Source organism: Gobio gobio (assembly GCF_949357685.1).
Source record: "Gobio gobio genome assembly, chromosome: 2".
Classification (NCBI taxonomy): Eukaryota; Metazoa; Chordata; class Actinopteri; order Cypriniformes; family Gobionidae; genus Gobio; species Gobio gobio.
Window position 1 is genome coordinate 62,089,539 of NC_137098.1, and position 22,835 is coordinate 62,112,373.

Consider the following 22,835-nt stretch of genomic DNA (forward strand, 5'->3'; position numbering starts at 1 on the left):
GTGTGTGTGTGTGTGTTACCTGTGTATGCCAGAGCAGGTAATGCACAGTGTGATGCCCAGATTAATAGAGGCCCAGTCAGGCCCGGGCTCCCCGCAGTCACAGCACTGTCCGTTCCCTGAGATAGCCTGCACCTCCTCCAGAGCCTCCCGACCAGACGTTTCCGGCTCCCCGCCACTCAAACGCACACTTCCCGCAGACACGGAGCTACAGCGATCTCTCTATTGAACACACATGTCCACAAAAATATAGCATTTTCTGCTTGATTCAACACGCCTGTAGTCCTGATTGTTTGTGTGGAAATGTACTATAAATGTGCTATAGCTTTGGAAACATCCTCTAAGGTGAAAAAAAGTACTGTTTAAAAATGATATAATATTTATATAATAAAGAGTCTCAGCCTCAGACGTCAAAGCTACTGAGTTGGCTGAACATTTGATACATATGGCACACAAAATAGGAAACACTTCGAGAGTTTCAAAGTCATCATCTGATTGGTTGAATTGTACAGGATTTCCGGAAGACATGTGTTGTTGTGTTTTTTTAACAGTCCACCGGGAAACAAAAGCTGACGTGACGACAAACCCCTCATGGAAGAAGAAAGCTGTCGTGTTTACAACTGTGACAATGAGCGCTTCGGATCAACTGAACGCTGGATTTTCAAAATGTCAAAGTATGTGAAGTTTGTGGCATAGACTCTTTAAAATACGTCCAAGAGTTTTACACACCAGTCTGTTAACTGTAGGGACATGAACTGTGATTGGTTGCTTTACATGTCAGTCAGACGGCCTCTGGCCGGTCCTTGGCCAGTGAAAAGCCGTCAGTCTGAAGGTCTGGCTATGAGACTAGTCTGTAGTTGAATTGTCACAATATCAAAAATTCAGTAATTTATAACAATACCACTGCAATTCATGTTTCTTTAGGCCATTTTGACACCAAAAAGGAATGTACTAATCAACAAACTATTTTATTCGAAAAGTTGAATATTAATAAAACATAACTGAACAAATTGAACATACTTTTCACATATTTCTCAATTAATTGATCAAAGCAAACTTTGCTTCATGTTTTTCGAGTACACATAATAAAGGAATAAACAAAATAAAGACCTCTTAATAGTGTAGTTTGATTAATATTGATGACATTTTTGGACAGTGGCAGGTCTCTTTGCCTGCATTTGCAAGGCTTAACACACAGTTTTAATATTTTGTTATATACAGTCAAAGTAAAAATTATTCAGACACCAGATATAATTTTTTTACTAGTTTGTGCAGAACAGTATAGTTCATTTATGTAAGTGAGGATAGCAAAATAAAGTAAACTGTGACATATTATACTCAAACATTCTTCATACAGTGACTACCAGTACAATTGATAAAAATTTGGGACCAAAATTATTCAGACACTTTGACCTCACCATGTTTTGCTGAAGTGTTTTTTTCTTTAATTGCTAATGTGACCTTTTACACCACAGACTGAAGCTTTGCTTGGTCATTGCTTGACCTAAATTGGTATTATCTAATGGTGTACTTAAGTTAAACAGCTGACTGATTGATTGTAATCCATTACATACCTTTATATCAAAGTTATCTGACATTATCAAGATGATTTTGTTCTGACACAGAGTTCCTTGTCATATTTTATTCCCATTAACTATAGCAAATAAACTGTGATAATGTAAGAAAATGTTGAAGGTGTCTAAATAAATGTTGGTTTGACTGTATGTGATTTCTTTGCCCCGTCAGTTTTAAAAATAAATCAACTGTGTTGCCAAGACTCAAGGCATTTTGACCAAGAAGCACATTTGAATGGTGCATGAAGCAGTAGCCACATCACAGCAACATGTGATTATTCAGAGCATACGCGCAAATATGCGTGAGAGTGCTGCAAAGCAACCTATCAGGCCAGAGAGCAGTGAATACACAGGTATTCAGTACTAACAATACTGTAGAAAGATTGTTATCGTTACATTATTTTTTATTATAACTTTGTACTTTTGACATACCTAGTTAATAGTAAAAGAATTGTATATCACTGTAAGTAATATAATATAATAAGTAGTTTTATATAAATCTATAGAATTTTATAGAATGCCTGCACTTAGATATTTAGTTAAAGTGTGTGTGTGTGTGTGTGTGTGTGTGTGTGTGTGTGTGTGTGTGTGTGTGTGTGTGTGTGTGTGTGTGTGTGTGTGTGTGTGTGGTGTGTGAGAGACGTACAGAGCTAAGATTGTCATCTCTTCTGTCCTGGAATGCTGAGGCGATACTGTTCTGGACAGCACTGATCCAACTTTGCTGCTGTCGCTCTGAATCAGCCTGTAATAGACAGCTCCTACACAAACACACACACACACACACACACACCCTGTCATCTGGAGTATGGGATATGTACAGACTTGTCTAAATGCAGAATAACATATTTACATGGCTGTTTACAGTCAAATTGCACCCGAATACTACAAGAATCAGAAAAATGTTGCATGTTCAAAAATATAAATACACCACGACAGTCCAGTTCTGACAGTTTAACGCACACACACATCGACTCACTTGGAGGGAGAGACGACCTCAAAGCAGAATCGTCTGTCTTGTTCACTGAAGGGCTTTACTGTGCATAACCGCAAGTCCTCGACAACAACAGTGATCTGCTCCTGTTACAGAGAGACAGAGAGCTTGTTGAAATAAAACAAATGTGCTCTGCATGTGCAGTGTATGTTTGTAAAGCCACCAAAACAATTTGAACAGTTTAAACAGCCATTCTTTCCGATTCCCAATATTTGTGGGTGTGTATAAGTATCAGTATGTGTGTGTGTGAAACATTACTTTTATTGGTTAATGCTACGTGGTCCTTATGTTAGACAATCTGATACTTACATTATGTTTCTTTTGGTAAACCAGCTGGTTCTTCTGAATGGAGAACCAGCGCCTGCAGAATGAACACACACACACACACACACATCATGGCCTTGTAAGGTATTAATAATGCAATCAGACATATGATTGTAATTCAACTCAGACCCTACAGACTTTGAAATCACACTCAACCCCCTCAACGGATGAACAAATACAAAAGGGCAACGGGTAAAAGAGCAAATACTTCTGCTTTATACAATATTGCTATGATATGATAATAATTATAAAATTAGTTTCAAGCTCAATATATACCAATGTTGAGTGAAACTGAACTCAACAGTTAACAAATAACCACATGAACAAAGACAGAGACTTACAAAACTGCTTACACATGAAAAAAAAAGACTCTTCATTACAGCGTTAAAAATATATATCTAAAGAATTTAATGAAAAATAAATGCATAATCATAGACCTCCAAAAACTAAACTTAACAGTTTTTAATCATTTATTACTTCATTTAGTTTACTAGTTTCAATATTATTATGTATTATTTTGTTTGTTTATTAAATCAATGCATGTATTAATTTAAATGATTCATTTTTAAAATCATAAATTGCTCTGCAGATATTGGAAGAGTGCTGTACCTGCTCCACGTTTTGAAGGCGTTGCTGGCTCTCTTGTACAGGTAACCTTCCATTGCGATGCCATTGGGCGCATCTGGGCTGAAGTCCATAATGGAGTCATCATAAGACACATCCTAAAGACAGTCACACAAATATATCTTCCCTTAGATGCATGTATAGTGTCTTTGTGTACAGATACAATGGTGAGTGTGTGAGAGAGAGAGTTACTACCTTTTTCTTGACTGCACCGAGTCTCTGCTCCATGTCCCTTTTCTCTCTCGCTGAATTCAGGACCAGTTGAGTATACTAGACAAAAAGAGGAGAAAATGATGGTCACATTTGATAGTTTGTTCCTTTATTTGTGTCTAAATCAAAGTTACAGGAGCAATGTAGCAATGTTCATCTGGGGTTGCTTGTTTTTGTTTAAATATTTTTGGCAAATGTAAAGGCTCTTTCACACCAAAGTGAAATGAATAAGCCTCAGGCTGAAGGAAATGCTAATTCACGTCTGTATAGAAGAGGGCTAACCAAACAAAACTTTCAACTGTGCTGCCCTTCTGGACTGCAGAAGAATAGGACGCAGGGGAAGAAAGTTCAACACTCTTTCTTCAGCAAAGACATTGCTTAATAAAGTGATATTAAATACATAAAGTATATTTGTGCAACTTAATATAATTATTGTAGGTTAGCATCATTTTCTGAGTTTGCATTTCACCGTTTTTATTCATTTTGAGGAATACTCATTGTTGGGAAGGTTACTTTGGAAATATTATAGGTTACAGATTACAAGTTACTAGGAATTTAACGATACATTGTCTACATACAGCAGAGAGTAGCTAGCGCTCTGTAGAGAAGTTTGTCCGTTTAGGGTTACTGTAGAAACATGGCGGCGCAAAATGGCGACTTCACTGTAAGGGGACCCGCGGTGTATGGAGATAGAAATGGCTCATTCTAAAACGGTTCATTATGTAAGGTCTTTATACACCACTGAAAACATAGTTATGTATATTATATTGCAGACATCCCTTGTCTCCCGGAAGTTCTGGGAGTCTCCTGCAAATTGATAGCGGCTCCCTGATGCCCGCAAATAGTTAAAATCTCCCGGAATCTAGAGCGAGCGGCAAGAGTGCGCATGCGGGACAGAGACTGTTCCCCAAACCGGCACGGGGGGAGGGGGAGCGAGAGACCTTGCGTATGTGTGCCTCATGAAGCACATGTAAGACAGAGAGCATCCTGATTGGCCTGTTTCGGTAAGTCAACCAATCAATTGTCAGTGTGGGCGGGCTTTTATCTCTTCTCCCGAACCGAATTAATCAATTCAGTGCATCTAGAAATTGGAGCGCCATGACTACGCGAAAGTGTACCACTGTCTTATAAGCGTTAAACATAATGAGAATCTTGCACGCTGTACAGTTTACATTTGGCGTGTATGTAAATAGTTATTTTGTTCTGTTATAATCAACTGTAGTCATGTTCTGTGGTGAAATGTCCTATCTTTGTTCTCCTTTTTAAAAAAATATATATATTTTTTGGTGGTGGTTGGGGGGAGGGGGGTGGATACCTCCCTGAAATGACTTTTTGCAGGTTGGGATGTCTGATATTGCATTTCTGTCAATGGAGCCTCATAAATATTACACACTGCACCTTTAATTGAAAGTAAAAAAGTAACTCAGATTTTGAGTGAGTTGCCAATTTGAAAGTAATGTGTTACTTTACTAGATAACTTGAAAAAAGCATTACATAACTCACATTATTTGTAATATGCCCCAACACTGGTTATATAAATAAATCAGACTCTTTTCAGGTTGTTTGCTTTGTGAAAAGTAAGGTTGGAATGATTTTAAATGATAGCAAGCCTGACCTATAAGCCAAGACCTATAAATAAATGTATTCTACACAAATAAATGTGTTTAAATTAGTTAAAATGTTAATGTTGATGCATGTATTGCTAATGCAAAATATGAAGAAGTTCAACGTTCCTTTAATTTTACATACATAAAACTAAATATTATATGATATTACATTTTATTATGAATTTTTTTGTGGATGTTACAATGGTTATTTCCGCAAATCAGCCAGGGTATCATTGCCTGTGTAGACAAGCATCTTTTACAGGCCAGATTAAAAATAAACATGTGACAACCTCACAAAACATCCGATTTGAGCAGAAAATGAACGTATGGCGGATAGGACAGAAAATCCTGAAGAGATGGAAACACTTTGAGACTGAGGTTTGGAGCATTTAACTAGATCTCAGAATGGAAGTGTAATTGTATATCATAGAATTATAAACACATGCACAGAGGCTCAGCCTAAATTCCCACTGCCGTATATAGTTATTATGTGACTTTTCTTTTCGAGAGTTGAGATGATAAGTCCACTATAATTGCAGTCTATCTGGGGTGCGGTGGGTTTTTGGACCACAGTTAGTGAAGAGTCAAAGTGCACGTCACTCAGGGCTTAACTGAATAAGAAAGGATGCAAGATACGCTGGGACTTCCAACTTCCTGACCTATTTCAAGAGGAGGTCATGAAGATCACCTTCTCCACTTTCGCTTGTTATATTCCACGGAATTTCCTGTTCTTTCCCCCTGTCTTTTCCAGTCCTTGCTGTCACACTGCTTTTCCGCTTGTCCCCAGCCACATTTAATTTATTCAAGTCGTCCCTCTACCCCAACAATGTTTCCATTTTTTAATTTGCAATCTGTATACTGCTCTAAAGAACTTCACTGCTATGAATAGGCTCTTGCGATCTCTCTTGACATTTGTCTTGCTAAGCTTTTCACCATTTCCTGTGCTTACAGGAAGCTATGAGCAGGTTTTGTGGTTTTCGCAGGCCAGTAGAAGGTGAGTAAGTTTCCTGTCTTCAACAAACTTCTACATTTCAAATTCGTGTTACACAGTAACTTTGTCCAGACATTTCTGCACAAATATATGACTCTTCAACAACTTTTATAGCACATGAGCAGTATTTGATCTGAGGTAACTTTTCAGTAAAATGACAAGAACGCAGATATTAGCAGATCTTAGAATTTGAGTTTCGACCCCACAAACTGCAGATGGTGCTTTTTGAGGTATTTTTTCAGGCAGTTTTAAAGCTCTGTGAGCATAAAAGTATGAGCCAACACACACAAACCAGTGTGTGATACATACTGTTTCCTGTTGTTGCTCACTCTGGCAGAAAACTTCCTGTCATGATGGGCCATCATGTGATCTCTGAAATATGACTTTTTTTTTCACTTCACAACATGATCACGTTGATGCTTTCCCTTCAAAGCAACATGAGCATTTGTCCTACTTGGTACTTCACACTTTTTCTTCCTTCCTCTCTTTTCAGTCATTAGATGATTATATTAGATTAGAATCTATAGATGGATATAGACAGACAATCTTACCTCATCACTCAGCTGTTTGCGGTAGTTTTCCAGGTCTGCGAGTGACTGATAGCCCTGTTGGAAGAACAGAGCCTGGGCCTCCATAAGAGAAAGCATCTGACACACATTTACACAGAAGACAAACACAAAAGCAAAAGTGACTGTAAGTTACCATTCAGTGCTGATTATTATTACCATTCAGTGCCCCAATTATGCTTTTTTTCCAGAATATTCCCTTTTATGCAGTGTGTAATATCACTGTTTGTGAATGTAAAAGGTCTGCAAAGTTTTAAAGATAAAAAAAGGACAAATAAAGTTATTGTCTCCTAAAAGAAAGAATTGATTCTGAACTGCTGAAACGAGTCGTCAGTAATTCCAGTCTCACTTCCTGTTACAAACCTACGTAACAATGAAACACATTTGCATAATGCCAGTCTATGATCCTCGTTGGCTGACTGTGAACAACGTCAACTTTGACCCTCAAACTCTGCAGTTGTAGCTGAGACTGGAAGAGTTTGGTTTGTGTTGTCGACATGTCAAAGAGACGCTGTTTTCAGTGCTGAGAATCCACATTTCCTGAAATTCATTAGGACGAGGACTTGTGTGGAATTGAAACTGTAAAACTGACGCTATTGTTACTGTTTGGATCTCTGTGGGTCACTGTGATTGAAGTGCTGAGGAAGATCCAGAGCAGAAATTCAGATATGGTAATGGGTGTTTGGTTTTTCGACGCATGATGTAAGCAGTAGACCAATCGCAACAGACTGTGCCATCTGACCAATCAGAGCAGAGTAGACCAATCACAACAGACTGTGCCGTCTGACCAATCAGAGCAGAGTAGACCAATCACAACAGACTGTGCCGTCTGACCAATCAGAGCAGAGTAGGCTCTCGGAAAGGAGGGAGTTTAGAGAGACTGATTCTTCGGACAAACCGTTTTCAGACTCGAGGTGAGAAATAAGGTGATGTGCAATGTATATTATGCAAAAATAATTGGATGCATGTAAACCTACTGCAGAAGACCTCCAAAACAAAATTGGCAAACTTTAAAATAGCATAATAGGGGCACATTAATAATATTCCCAATAATTTCTATATCAACATACCGCCATAAGAATTTCAGTTTTCTTCCTGGACTCAATGACATTAATCTAGATTAGAAAGGGAGAGAGAGAGAAGGCGAATTACGATGACAATAATACAAGCAAAATCAAATATTCCAAGGGAGACGATACTGAATGGAGTACACGCATATGTCCATGCATGAAACTAGACGAGTGTGTTTGAGAATGAGTCTATATATACAGTCCCCTAAAAGTATTTGGACACAAATCACACAGTAAAAATATATGAATGTCATTACACTAGATGAACCAAATCAATAACAAGTGGCGTGTGACAACCAAAAAGTGCCACAATGTCTTAAAGGATTATTTCACTTTTAAATAAACTTTTGCTGATAATTTACTCACCCCCATGTCATCCAAGATGCCCATGTCTTTCTTTCTGCAGTCGAAAAGAAATGAAGGTTTTTGATGAAAACAGGATTCCAGGATTTTTCTCCATATAATGGACTTCAATGGGCTCCAAACGGTTCAAGGTCCAAATGACAGTTTCAGAACAGCTTCAAAGGGCTTTAAACGATATCAGACGATGAATAAGGGTCTTATCTAGCGAAACGATCAGTTTTTGCGAGAAACCGAGCAGTATTTATGCTATTATTTTACATCTTATCAGACGAACGTGATCATCTCTGAGCTCAGCCATAACTTCCACTAAGTGAGGTCAAAATACGAGCCTGGTCATAGATGTATACGTAGATGCCTCATTAGCGCCTGCACGGATCAGTGGAATGAGGCATCTACGATCAATATATCTATGACCTCACTTAGCGGAAGTTATGGCGGAGCTCAGAGATGATCATGTTCGTCTGATAAGAGGTAAAATAATAGCATAAACACGGTTCGGTTTCTCGCAGAAACTGATCGTTTCGCTAGATAAGACCCTTATTCATCGTCTGGTATCGTTTGGCATCGTTTAAAGCCCTTTGAAGCTGCACTGAAACTGTCATTTGGACCTTGAACCGTTTGGAGCCCATTGAAGTCCATTATATGGAGAAAAATCCTGTAATGTTTTCATCAAAAACCTTAATTTATTTTCGACTGCAGAAAGAAAGACATGGGCATCTTGGATGACATGGGGGTGAGTAAATTATCAGCAAAAGTTTATTTAAAAGTGAACTAATCCTTTAATTCTGAACAATACATCTCGTGTTTTATTAATTGAAACCCAACAATGTTGTTATAAAACATTAGCTTTAAAGGTATGTTCAGATAAACACCATTAGGTTTGATAATTTAGTACATAATGCAGAGATATCTAGACATTTTTAAGGGTGTCCAACTACATCTCAAAGCCATTGCATATGAAAATATACAATATGTTTGGTAACACTTTATTTTAGTGTCCCTGTTACATGTACTTACTGTAAATTATGCATAATTACATGCAAATAACCCTAAACCATGTACTTAATTAATATCACTCAGTACTTGCATCTATAATTACACTGTAACAAGGACACCTTTATGTTTGTACCTGCAGCACATAGTCCAGGGCCCCTGATCTGAAGGCTCTGCGTGCGTTCAGAAGGTTATTGCTGGCTTCTTCCACCTCATGCTGTTTCCCGCGTGGAGCCTGAGCGTTCCTGCTCAGTGCCGTCTCCAGGTTCTCACTGCTACGCTCAAACTCCTTCCGCACATCCTTGAACCGCTTCACATCCCTTAGGGGGAGATACAGAACGAGCAAATGCGTTTTAAAATCAATTCTCCCAGAAGGGCCACTAATAATGAGCTGATGAAAAAATGATGAGATTTGTGACTCAGACTCCCAAATTCATGCATTATACGTTTACAGACAGCTTCATATTATTGGTAGAGTGGTACAAAAAGAAGAAAATGTGCCTTGGTGAAAAGGCAGAGGAAGAAAAACGTACTCTTTCACAAAATTCTGTAGCTTCAACTTCACAGACTTTTGTGTGGTTTCAATCACCTCCTGTTTGGAGAAGCACAATTCATGGAATGGGAGACGAGCCGAAAGAAAAGTGAAAACAGGAACACATCTCCAGACGGATTGTTGGCACATTGGTTACTAGTAGTAACAGTAACAGGAAGAAGGAAGAACTTGACTCACCTCTTGAGCGCTAACAATGTCTGACAGCCTTTTAGAAAACTTTTCTAAACACTCCTGAAAGAAAGAAACGCAGCCTCTGTTATGCTTCTGTTAACTCTTTATCATTTTCAACTCGTCTAGCTACACAAGAACTTTTCCATTTTGCAAACACGTGTACTGCCGTTCAAAGGTCTGAATTTTTTTAGAAGTATCTAATGCTCACCAAGGCTGCGTTTATTTGATCAAAAATACAGTCAAATAGTAGTGCTGGGCAAATTAACGCATTAAACGCGGGCAATTCATTTTTTCAGTTTAACGCATTCAAAATATTTAACGCAATTAACGCAGCGTTCGTTTTTATATCCATTTTTGCCCAGCGTTACATTATATGATCACGCTCTTATTCATGTAAATGCTTTTAAACCATCCAAGCACGACAACACAGAAAAAAACGTGCTGTATCTCAGTGTCCGTCTGTGTGTGTGCGTCTCAATCGGCTCCCTAGTTCAGTAATCAGGGCCTGATCAGGGAGACATCCACATTCAGGTACACAATATACTGATTCACCACCTAGGGAGCTAATCGAGGGACACACACACACACACACACACACACACACACACACACTCACGCACGCACCAGTCTCGTGCACACAATCGAGCTCTCTTTCGCTCTTGAACAAAAAATAACAACACCACAGAGAATGTTGCCAAATGCCAGTTTTGTCGAGTATTCTCATATTAGGGGTCTTAAATTAGTTAAATAACGTCTTAAATGAACTTGTGAGAAAATGAAATGCGCGGGACAGCGTGTCAGATCCACGTCATGTTCGGCAGCGGCCAATCTTAAAGTGACTGCAGCACTTTATGTTCATAAATGTTCATCAAAGAACAACGGGAAGAGAGAAAGTGTGTAGCTTTAATGATGATTAATCTATATTTAATTTATGATTTATGCAGTTAAGAAAGGTGTTGATTAGGGCTGGGCGATATATCGCATGACATTGTTAGGCGCATCTCGTCAGTAAAGCCGGTTCCTTGATTAGTAGTAAATCGCCATCACCTGCTTTCAGATAGAGCGGCATTTACTACACAGAGCCGTAGTTCACTGACAAGCTGAGCCATATCGCATTAATTATTATTATGACGTGTCGCAGGTGATGGCGATTTACTACTAATCAAGGAACCGGCTTTACTGACAAGATGCGCCTAACAATGTCATGCGATATATCGCCCAGCCCTAGTGTTGATAACTATTACATTTTTGTATATGTCTAACAGGGAAGGCCATGGGTAAATATAACATTTATTATAATGGGTTTATGTAAAGATTGTTTTAAGTTCACTTATTTTTTAAAGCCTAATAAATGTTGAAATTGGCAGCTTTCAGTTATACTGTAATGTGAAGTCATTAATGTTTCATAGAGACAAAAGTATTAGTGATACTGGACATAAAAAGATGCCATAATATATATTTAAAATATGCTGTCTTTAAATTGTTGCTACATTAATTTGGAGAGTAACTGAAATTATTGCTCCAAAAATATTTAAAACTCACTAATTGCGATTAATCACGATTAACTACAGAAAAATGTGATTAATTAGATAATTTTTTTAATCGATTCACAGCACTATAAAATAGTTATACAGTGAAACATTAATAGTTTAAAATAACTGTTTTCTATTTAATATATTTCAAAATGTAATTTATTCCTGTGTATAATGGTTATATTATCTTATGTTCTCTTTTGGTTGAACTTCATTGTGTTTTAGGCCCCGTCCACACGGAGACGTGTTTAGCTGTATGCATAAAAATCCGTCAACATAACCAACGTGACAACCTGCTTGCACAGGGAGCGTGCTGGGGACTATTTTCAGGCGCTGCGTCATGTCTTTTTTGTCATTTTGGTCAATTTAATGCATCCTTGATTAATAAAAGTATTAATCCCCCCTGCAAAAAATAAAATAAAACTGACCCCAAGCTTTTGAAAGGTAGAGTATATGCTCTGTGTTTTCCTTTTTATAACCCTTGTCAAAAAATCCTATTGGAATTTCAGTTTATCCTGTAGGATCTTATTGGATTCTTAGAATCGTATTGGACAATGTGTTTTTATTTAATGGAATTTAACTTTTTTTTAATTACTTTTTAATATAATAAATAAATAATTACTTTTTTGAGTAACAAACGTGTTCTGTTAGCATTCACATTAGCATTTTTCAAATCTTTGTTTCAAACACTTAAAGTTTCCAACCTGAGGTAAACCTCTATCAGAAAAAGTACAAAGATCGGTAACACTTGGGTCTAATTCTCACTATTAACCAGTTTAGCATGTGTATTACTAAGATATTTGCTTACCCTTACTACTTATAAAGCACATATTAATGCCTTATTCTGCATGACCATATTCTATATCCCTACCAATACCTAAACTTAACAAACTATTAATAAACAGCAATTAGTACGAGTTTATTGAAGCAAAAGTTGTAGTTAATAGTGAGAATTGTACCCTGATCTAAAGTGTGACCCAAATATCTTCACATCCCATATTTTACACTGCACTGGTAATTGCTGTTGTTTCCCATCTCAGTCTAGAATCTAGCATACAGCCGCATGTTACCGTACAGATCTGGAATTTACAATCATGTTTTACTTCCTTCTTATTGGGCTGCTGTTTTGGGTGATCATATGTTCATATACCGTCAGAGGTATCAGGTAGCGCACGTGGCTAACCCTGTGTGGGTTCTTGTGTACAGTAAGTAATGATTATTTAAAATCCGTTACAGGACTGTTGATACACTCACCCCCATAGTCGGGTCCTCAGAACAGTGGTGTCCCAGCTCTTTAAGGCCATTTACAAAGCTCTTACTGTTCAGGCAATAGGAACGGCCCGCATCCAGCATAGTGTGGCACTGTTTCACCAACTATACAAACACACATTTTTTTCGGGATCAGGGATTTTTTTAATGTCATATTATTCATAATAACATTCATGAAATATGGAGCGGTTAATAAACAAAGAGAACAGTTTGGCCCGATGGAAAAGCGGCTTCACCAGGCTTGTATGTTCTGTATCATTCTGTATCATCTTAGGAAACTCACGCCTGATTTCTGTTAGATATACCAATGCATTTAATTGCTGTTCACACTGGTTAAATGTCACAGGACACTAATAAAAGAAACGGGGTATGATGACCTGTGATGATGTGTAATGGTACAGTAGTGGTGTCCCATTTCTTAGGGGAATATTTTCACCCCTACGCCTTGGCACTCCTGTTTGTAGGGGTAGAGGAAGGCGAAGGGGTATAAAATAGAATTGGGATTGGGCATTAGTCTGCTTTTAAAACGAATAAAAGGAGGATGGTTAGTATGCAACAACAGCGGCAAACTCTGTATATTCATGCAGTGTACACATCAGAAGCTTGTGACATATAAATGCGCACATCAACCCAATCACTTTATTTAGCATTTATGTAAACACTACGTTCGTATTCATCAATTGGAATGAATTCATTCAGATTGAAACAAAAAACGTCCATGTTAACACAGCCACTGCTAACTGAACTCAATCCGGCCTGGTCCCTTTATTTTGCTTATCCCTTGGTCGGGAATTATTTAAATGAGCAATATTGTAAAAAAAAAAAAAGCCCAAAAATAGCACAATGCTATTTTCTCCATCAGGCGACTGAATTCTCCAGTGAATTTGTACGTCTGGGGGGTGTTTTGTGGGTGTTGGAACACCAAAATCATACCTAATGGGGATGGAAATTAATCTGTGGAGAAAAATTAACCCGCAGCAACAACTTAAAGGTAGCCCAATTCCACAGGATGCATGCTCAAAACAGCAACTTTACGCACTAAAGAAAATTGAAAATCTTTAACAAATTACCATGTAGAGGAATTTGTAGGTCTCTGTGAATTGAAACTATTCAGTCTAATAAATTTAAGGGAAATTATCTTGGATTGTGGTTAAAACCTTTTCAAAGAGTAATTCCTCTTTGTAGTTCCTCTGAATAACACTATATCGCTTCACAAAAGAGAGGAACAATGACTTTGTTTTTAAATTAAGGAATTGAGCATTTGACCCTGCAGTATTTGGGATATTATTTTATTGTATAAGCCTAAATATGAGGCTCCGTTCTGTTATGGTTTAAAACGGTAACATTTTCTGAAGAAAATGCGAGTAGGAGTGTTGCTTGTACATGCAAAACTCGCCGCCGGTACAGCAGGATGTAGCTATACAGTGGCATGTGTGCTGAATTGTTGACTGCAAGCTGCTATAGGCAGATGTGTACTGACCCAAGTCTCCATGATAATGTCGTCTCTAGTTCAATAAAAGCCTATGGGATATTGTTCAACTGTTTTATCATGCACATAGTGAAAAAAATCATAAGTCTGAGCACTTAGTAGTACATGTCTCCTCAACAAGCCTCAGGATTTGAGGTATCAACAATGTCCAGAACGGTTACGTGCTGACATTTAAAAGTGGTTTGTTCACAAGTGTGTGCACTAGTCATAATGATTCAGCACTAAAAGCAAGTCTCTCAGCATTTCCTCACCTTCTCAAGTCTTGTCTCCAGTTCACTGACGTTGACCTCCACCTTCTCGATTTCTGCCCTGTTGAAATATAGCACATACATTTTCAGACACACAACTCAAAAATAATGTTATCCCATTCATCTGAACTCAACCCTTTAAAAACACTACATTTACTTTACACAAAACATATTAACCAGTTAAATATCATTTCATTCACTGTTTACAATTCAAATGTGCGCATCTATTACACAGGACATCAGTTCTGACTGGATCGCTTCCCTAATCGTCTCTCCCTAACATTTTCGTCTCGTTTTTATCCGTTGACAAAAATGACAGTAGATTTGTCATCGTTTTTGTCATCCAAAACTGGATTTTTTTTAGTTATCATCTCGTTTTCGTCAGTGAAAAAAGGTTGTTGACGAAAATTATTTGTCAATGAAATTAACACGGGTCCGAATCCACTTTTGCTAGTTTAATGATGGCGCATGGTCCAAAAGACCTCGTCTCTTAATGAGTCATGGGCGTGTTTTGGCCGTAATGTGAAATAAACCAATCAGAGTCTCATCTCCCATTCCCTTTAAAAGCCAGTTGTGCTTGCCCCATGGCGAATTCGCTATTGCGAGCGGATTGACTGAACGCTTCTCCAGAGAGGAATCTTTTTATTTTTAACATTTAAAAAATGTTGTCCGTGTGTGTGTAATAAGCAGAGTGTGAGCACGCATTGTGCACCCGTCTATAGGCACATATTACTAACGCACCCTTTTAATAACAAAAAATATTGCGGCATTGACTTTAGACCAGGTTTTTGTTGGTCAATGGCGCAGTCGTTTTCAGTTCCTCAAACGCGCCAATGTGCCTGAACACACATCGTTTTCAGACCAGCACCCCCATGGGCGTGAGTGCATTTGCTATTTAATAAGCTGGACATGAAAATGATAACTGCATCCAGCTGAAACTAGCAAAAACACTTGTGTCGTGCCAGGCATCGCATTGATAGGACCCTATGTGTAAAGGCTGGAATACACTACAGAACTTTCAGACTTTTGCCCTAATTTATACTCTAGAGTCGTCGACAGTATTTGCTGAAATATTCAACATTAGTGATCTGACTGCACTGAGAACTGAACTGAGCTGGACAATCACGTCATGTTTTGCAGAACTGTTTTGTAGATGAAAGGATCTAATTTAATAGTTGATGATATTTACAACGGAACTGAATCAACACTGAACTGACTTCAGCTGAACAACAACCCAAATGCATTTTCCTGCTATTATCACTGCTTTGAAACAATCTGTATTATATAAAGCACGATATAAATGAAGGTGACTATGAAGGGCACAAATTCCGATATTTTGTTAGCTCCAGACTATGACTCTATCCAGTCAGAGGATATCAAACATGTTTGATGTGCTGAAATTATTTAAGAACACATTGTTTTCATTTGTCAAACGTCTCATGCTATTGCGTGAGTTTAGGTGCGTTGTGAGTTCATGAAGGAATTACCGAAGTTATGAGATTCTGACTAAAAACTTTCACGTCCACGTAGAACTTGTAAACTTCAAATTTTCGGAGAGCTCCCAAACACTTTAAATACACAGAGATGGTGCAATCATATTACCCGTATTCTTCCGAAAATAAGACAATATTTTTTTCTTAGAAATACATCTGAAAAAACGGGCTCGTCTTATAATCATGGTCTAGACCAGGGGTCTCCAAACTCGGTCCTGGAGGGCTGCTGTCCTGCAGAGTTTAGTTCCAAACTTCCAACCCCAAATAAACACACCTGAACCAGCTAATCAGTGTCTAACTAGGGCCTAAGACACTGAATAGCTGGTTCAAGGTGTGTTTATTTGGGGTTGGAACTAATCTCTGCAGGATAGCGGCCCTCCAGGACCGAGTTTGGAGACCCCTGGGTTAGACTTTTACATGTCAATAATACACCTGCAACAATAGGTGGCGCCAAATACACGGAAAATTGCGAGTCTGTCAGAGTATCACGAGCGCAAAAAAAACACTAACAGTCAAATAAAAGCTCACCGTCTAAGAGTTGTGTGACTGTCATGTTTGCGTGCCTCGCTGACGGGACCTAACTTCCCCCGTACAGGATTTTAAACCGTAAGCCGGTACCCAGATTTCAGATTCACTTCCACTGTTCATGAAATTTTGGTAGGCTACTCACTATGAGATGGATTGCCTAATTGTTATATAATTCAGATTGACTACAGGTTATATTTATGGTATGCTAAAAAGTGTTGATTTTTATTGTACATTTTACCAGTATTTACCCAACTTTCAATTCAAAAATGTAAATATGAAAAATATGCAATATGCATAAATATGCATCCTTTAAAAAAAACAAAAACAAGATTTGGTCTTCAAAAAGCCTTTTTCCAATAGGTACATATTGAAAATGGGGGGTCATCTTATAACCAGGGTCATCTTATATTCTGAACAATATGGTATTAATGAATGTGAGAATATGACAGAATAAGTCCCTCTATATAGAGCCAGCCGGCAATTGGTAAAAAGTCATTGCCTCACTGCAGCTGCCATGAAGAAACAGTCAGTGTTTAGGAATGCACATGTGCATTGGCTGGCCTAGCCTGAAAAATACGCCTTTTCATGCTATTTGAGCATAGGAAGCAACATTTATGAGACCGTTGTTGTCAGATTTCAAATATAAAAAATGTTTCCCCATTCAAAGAAATAGGAGTGCACTTGCATGACTGAAATAGCTGCCCGAGAAGCGTTTCAAAGATGGCTGCCGAGTTAAATGACTTGCCTTAAAGGTAGGGTAGGTAAGAATGATCTAAAACACTTTTGTCCAAATTTGTTTAAACTTTCTTTATATGTCAATACATAATTAAAATGTAAGTACTCTGAAAAAGAGAGTATAAAAATCAAGTGACTCTAGACTTTTTAATCTGCAATAAACACCGCTCATTATTTTCGTCCGGGACGAAACAAGTGATTGGCTTGGGCGACTGTCACTCTCTCTCGCTACCATGGCAACCGCCGCTTTTGCTCCAGGATCTGCCCACATGCGCGCAGCCGCGCACCCGTTTGATTTGAGGAGTTCAAGAGGCTGTATTTCTGCTGGACAGGTAGTCTTTCATTTTGATTATACTTCTTTTTTTTTGGTTTATGTTTTCATGAAGCATGTATCTCTAGCACACGTAGCTGCCTAATATAGCTAACATAACATTACTTAGCATAAAGTTACAATGTTATACACTTAGCGAGCCATTAGTAGAGATGATAAATACTCAATATGCTTAGCTCAAGTTGATCGCTGTCGTGTTGAATTTCGCAAAATGTAACTTTAGATAACAAAATGCATGTGTAAAAGCTAGTACACCGCATCCAGGAACTTTTTTTAGAACTAAGTTAGCTTTAGCTACTACCCTCTGTCTAAACTCTTTTACCATGTTCACCGGGAACTTTACCTGCACGTTTATATTTCCACGGTTTGTTTTTATATTCTCTACCAATGTTTACTGATGCTTTTATCTTGTATCTGTGTGTGTCGGAGACACTGTGTTGTGTGTGTATTTTAAACTTTACCAGTATCGGTATTCTAGCTTGATAGTGAGTACTAAAATAAATATTATTTGTTTATATTCATAATGATAAAGTTAGATTTTTTATTACATGTGATTCTTACATGATGTCACTACATGCACTTCGTCTCCGCTAGTCTCAGGTAAATAGACTGAACGGTCGGTGTAGCGCGTTCATGTGTTTTGGGGGCGTGGCTTTGGAAAGAGCCCAGAAGGGAGAAGGTGGAGTGAATGGAAATAATGAGCTGTCTTAAAAACAGTCGTGGGAGGTCTACAGACACTCAATTTTTATACTTTTTTTTCAGAGTACTTACATTTTAATTATGTATTGATACATAAAGAAAGTTTAAACAAATTTGAAAAAAAAAAAAAATGTTTAACCAATTCTTACCTACCCTACCTTTAAAGGGACTTTGGTAATGCTCTGTCTCTATGAAGCCCCTCCTTCTGAAAAGCTCAATGTGAATCTGATTGGTCGGTTGGATCAGTGTGTTGTGATTGGTCAACCACTTGAGCGCGTTTAGGAAATGACACACCCTATGGCACAACCGCGAGTTTCAACACTAACTCTACTCAACCAGGCCTGGTCCCCTTTATTTAGCGTATGCCTCAGGCGGGAATTATTTAAATGAGGAATATTGTGGCGTCTGTGAAATAGCTCCGAGGAGTGCATGATGCCCAGGGTCTTTTTCTTCTTCTCTGCAACCATTTACAAAGTTGGCAAGTGTATGATGCCTTGTGTTTTAAACTTTTTATTAAAGTTGTGTAGGGCGTTCCAGCTTTAATATAGCAAAAATATGCTTATTTTTTTGTGCAAAAATGTGTGCGTTGAAGAAAACGTTGTAGTTTCCGTAGCAATCCACCCCTAAAACGCACTTCCTGTCTCTTGTTTATCATTTCAGTATCTCTCGTCTCACTTCCTGCTTCCCCACCACTACCCAGCCGCTACTTAGCAACCGGAGGCAGCCGCGGTCTGAAGTAAACTAGGCCTCGAATGTCTTTCTGTCTGTGGCCTATAGTTTGTACACCTTCGTGGAAACTCGTTCTTTTCAGTTGCTCTCTAAAGGTCAAGAGTGCCCATGCATGACAGTACTCTTGGTGCAGACAAGATCCACATGTTCTGTATGTTTACATTCGCATATGATAGATGAAAAGGGAAACTGTGTGTGAGTATATGCAAGTAAATGACCTAGTTTTTGAGCTCACTACACCCTCGGAGTCTGCTCCCCCGGCAGACACTTAAACATGGCAGTCAGACTTTCCATGCCCACTGAATCTACAGCCAAAACCACAATGAGAAAGAAACATGCACCACAAAATATCGCCCTCAACAAATTACTTTATAGACAATATATAACAGCATTATACATTCGCTTGAATGGTTAAAAAACGTCCCATGGAGATGGAAAATGTGCCCCCCCCTCATCATCCCATAAATTCCTTCTATATGGACCTCAGCTAATTCTTTCCAATGCCATTGCGAAGGCATTTCGTGCTGTTCTGAGAACAGTTTTAAGCAAGCACGCCCAGGCCAAATCCATTACTCAGAACCCACTGACCTGATCCTAGAACCACTTGGAGCAAAACCTGCTACCTCATCCATTCCGCACATGACATGAAAGTTTATCATTTGAATGTGCACGTGACCTTTCTTTTATAAAATTATTATTTAATGGACAGTCGATATTATTATTATTATTATTATTATTATTTACATTATTTTGTGTTGTTAAATATTTTCAAAATAGTGTTAAAACAAAACAAACAAACAAAAAGTATCTTACCGGAATCGTGGGGAGTCTTTCAGGCATTCTTCAAAGTCCAGTTTGACAGTCATTTTTGCAATTTTTAACAACACAATTGGTACGAATAATTATTTTAATTCCACACAGTTCCTTTAGAGTTGTAAACATCCAACGCTGCAAGACCAATTGTGTTTACAACATCAGGACTCGTTTAGAAGGGATGAATTAAACCAGTCGTTTCCATTGGATGGTGTCGGTATAAATATCAGTCGGGTGTTGCCTGAAAGCACACAAAAAAAGCATCGTTTTAAAGCTGAAGCCAAGTTTGTGTGTGTGTTTTTCAGGCTATTCACTTGAACAACGAGTCACAGAAATAAAATAATAACCACAATTCGTCAATAATACAGATACAAAAAGAGCGAGTAATGGTAAAAGAAGATTAAGCAAACCATACCGATAATTATAACCTCATCTCTTCTTAAATTCTCATGAGCGCGCTTTCATTGTGCGCGTTTCTTCCAGTTATTATGAGTCCATCGATTCGAAGGTTATACATCGATGTGTGTTTCCACTCATCAACCACCATGTCCTTGTACGTTTCCCTTGAGTGACTAAAACTTGCTCGCACTTCGCAGGAGAACTTTTTTTTCCGCTCTTGAATTTGTCACAGTTGGTCCACCCCCCTCACGCGCTTTATTTCCGGGTTTCGGTGCACCGAGAGCAAGCTAGGTCTGTTTTTAAAGGGATTAATAGCCTACTTATTTATTATGCTTATGTAATGGAGAACATTTAGGTTTAAGGCGACCAACTACAAGGTCTGAAAAAATAAAAAAAAGATATATTATTTTAAGCATATAGCATTGTTTCATGGCGACCTGACAAATGAATGAATACTTCCATAATCCCAGTTTCAGGCGTTTTCCAGGGAGTGTTCTTCTCCAACGTTTCTATAATCACGTGTCATCAAAACCACACTGCCTTTTTCACTAAATCTGCTAGCAGCCTATCCATATACCGGTCCCGGTTAAACCAGTTGTTCATAAGAAAGCCCCACCTGACAGCAGTGAAAGAAAGACATCAATCCAAAACAGAAACACACTAGCAAAAGCTGTGAGACATAACCTAAAATAAGCACATGCCTCACAGCAACTGTACGCCCACTACATCTAACATTCACTATTAAAGCATACAACATTCTGCTCTCTCTCCATGTCTCTTGCTGTAAACAAAGTAGTAGCAAGTCCACACTAGTCAACTCAATGTGCAAAAGTAACACAACAATATCAATGTAGCCTACAATTGTAGTGAGCTTTAAAAACTAAACAAAACGGTCACTCTTATATTTTTGTCTAATAAAAAAAGTGATATTTATCACATAAAAGTGATTGAGAAATGCAGAGAAAACTTGTCTTTTAATCACAGGTTCAAAATTATTGTGCATTACAAAAACATTTACTTTACTATTGCGTTTGTTGTTGATATAATGCTTTGTGGCAACAAAGCATAAAAGTCAGAGAAACGGTAAAATAAATGAACACATAACACAACTTTAAAGTCCCCATGAAATCAAAATGGAAGTGTCTTGGCTTTTAGTTTATGTTGTTTATAAGCTTGTGTAGCCAAACAATGACAACATTCGCATTTAGAAGATATAAGCATTCAAAACTTACAGTCTCTCACTTCCGCCAATATGATCAATGATTTTGATGACATCACTCTGCACTTCAGCTTTTCGTCAGATTTTCTGTCCAATCAAATGCTCTCTAGAATCTGAAGCCCCGCCCCTTACACTATAAACAGACGCCGAAGAGCTGAAATCGGTCACTTGTTCACACATTTACTATTTTCTACATGGTGAATGGCACATAGTGCACTATATAGGGGATAGGGAATGATTCAGACAGTGTGAATATGCTTTCCATTGGGGCGATTGACGTCTGGTTTCATGTTAGTGTCATGTGAACCGCCGCAGCTCTGGTGCAGACATGATGGCACAGAGCGGATTATATGTGCGAGTTGCCGCAGACCAAAAAATTTAATGGACCCAGAAAATGCGGCTTTTTCGACTAAACGCTATTGGCTATTTAAAAAAAGGGGAGGAGCTGCTTGATATGTTCAGTGCAAATTACTTTAACACATTGAATAATGCAGCGCGTTTCAAGGCACTTCAGTGGGCCTTTAAAATTCCTGTTAAAGGGATAGTTCACCCAAAAATGCTAATTCTGTCATCATTGAACACAAAAGAAGATATTTTGAAGAATGACAGTAACTAAACAGTTGATATTTTCTTTTGTGTTCAGCAGAAGAAAGAAATTCATACAGGTTTGGAACAACTCGAGGGTGAGTAAATGATGACAGAAATTAGCATTTTGCATTCACTATCTATCTAAAGGTGCAGTATGTAATATTGACAGCTAGTGGTTGAAATGGGTACTGCAGTCCATATTCAAAATATTGGAGAGGGTTGTTTCTCCTGCCCCCTCCGACCCAGACTCGACGCTCATTAGAGCTTAGATCTGGCTCAAAAAATCAAGCCCAACCCGAGCCCGTGCACGTTGTGTCCGAGCCCGGCCCATTAACTGTAATAATGAGCCCGAGCCCAATTTAACCTCGGCCATTTTTTAATACGTGGGTGTTCTGACGAGAACATGCCTGTAATGATCGAAGCGGACCGGTGTGCCGCTCAGCTCAATAATCCGCTCTATGCAGGCGCACGCTCATGAACATTATCTGTACTGTAGCCTACTATACTTGTTGTAGCCATTAAACAATGTATGTAGTTTCCTATTTATGTTTAAATATTATAATGATATTTTTAAATTTCATCTGATTATGAACAGTGCAAAAATGCGAATGGGTCAGAAATGATTTTGGTGGTTATTATATTTTGTTTAATATTACGTTTTGTTTTGTAGAAAGCCTTTTTTTTTAAATAAATTGTATCTTAATTTTAATCAATGTTTCGTCAGCCAAT

At 38.2% G+C, this 22,835-nt stretch overlaps 1 protein-coding gene across 1 annotated transcript in view; it reads right to left on the reverse strand.

The window, feature by feature from the left end:
* Positions 1-20,541, reverse strand: part of acap1 (ArfGAP with coiled-coil, ankyrin repeat and PH domains 1) — a 37,829-nt gene extending 17,288 nt beyond the window's left edge. The window contains exons 1-15 of the mRNA XM_079809082.1: positions 20,316-20,541; positions 19,901-20,141; positions 14,576-14,633; positions 12,821-12,940; positions 10,041-10,094; positions 9,844-9,902; positions 9,447-9,630; positions 7,955-7,999; positions 6,870-6,965; positions 3,706-3,780; positions 3,496-3,608; positions 2,872-2,923; positions 2,548-2,648; positions 2,218-2,329; positions 20-219 (exon numbers count right to left, since the gene is read on the reverse strand). Coding sequence (XP_079665208.1) covers positions 20-219; positions 2,218-2,329; positions 2,548-2,648; positions 2,872-2,923; positions 3,496-3,608; positions 3,706-3,780; positions 6,870-6,965; positions 7,955-7,999; positions 9,447-9,630; positions 9,844-9,902; positions 10,041-10,094; positions 12,821-12,940; positions 14,576-14,633; positions 19,901-19,953 — 1,322 coding nt within the window. The 5' untranslated portion in view covers positions 19,954-20,141; positions 20,316-20,541. The remainder of the gene's footprint in view (positions 1-19; positions 220-2,217; positions 2,330-2,547; positions 2,649-2,871; positions 2,924-3,495; positions 3,609-3,705; positions 3,781-6,869; positions 6,966-7,954; positions 8,000-9,446; positions 9,631-9,843; positions 9,903-10,040; positions 10,095-12,820; positions 12,941-14,575; positions 14,634-19,900; positions 20,142-20,315) is intronic.
* Positions 20,542-22,835: the final 2,294 nt, after the last annotated feature.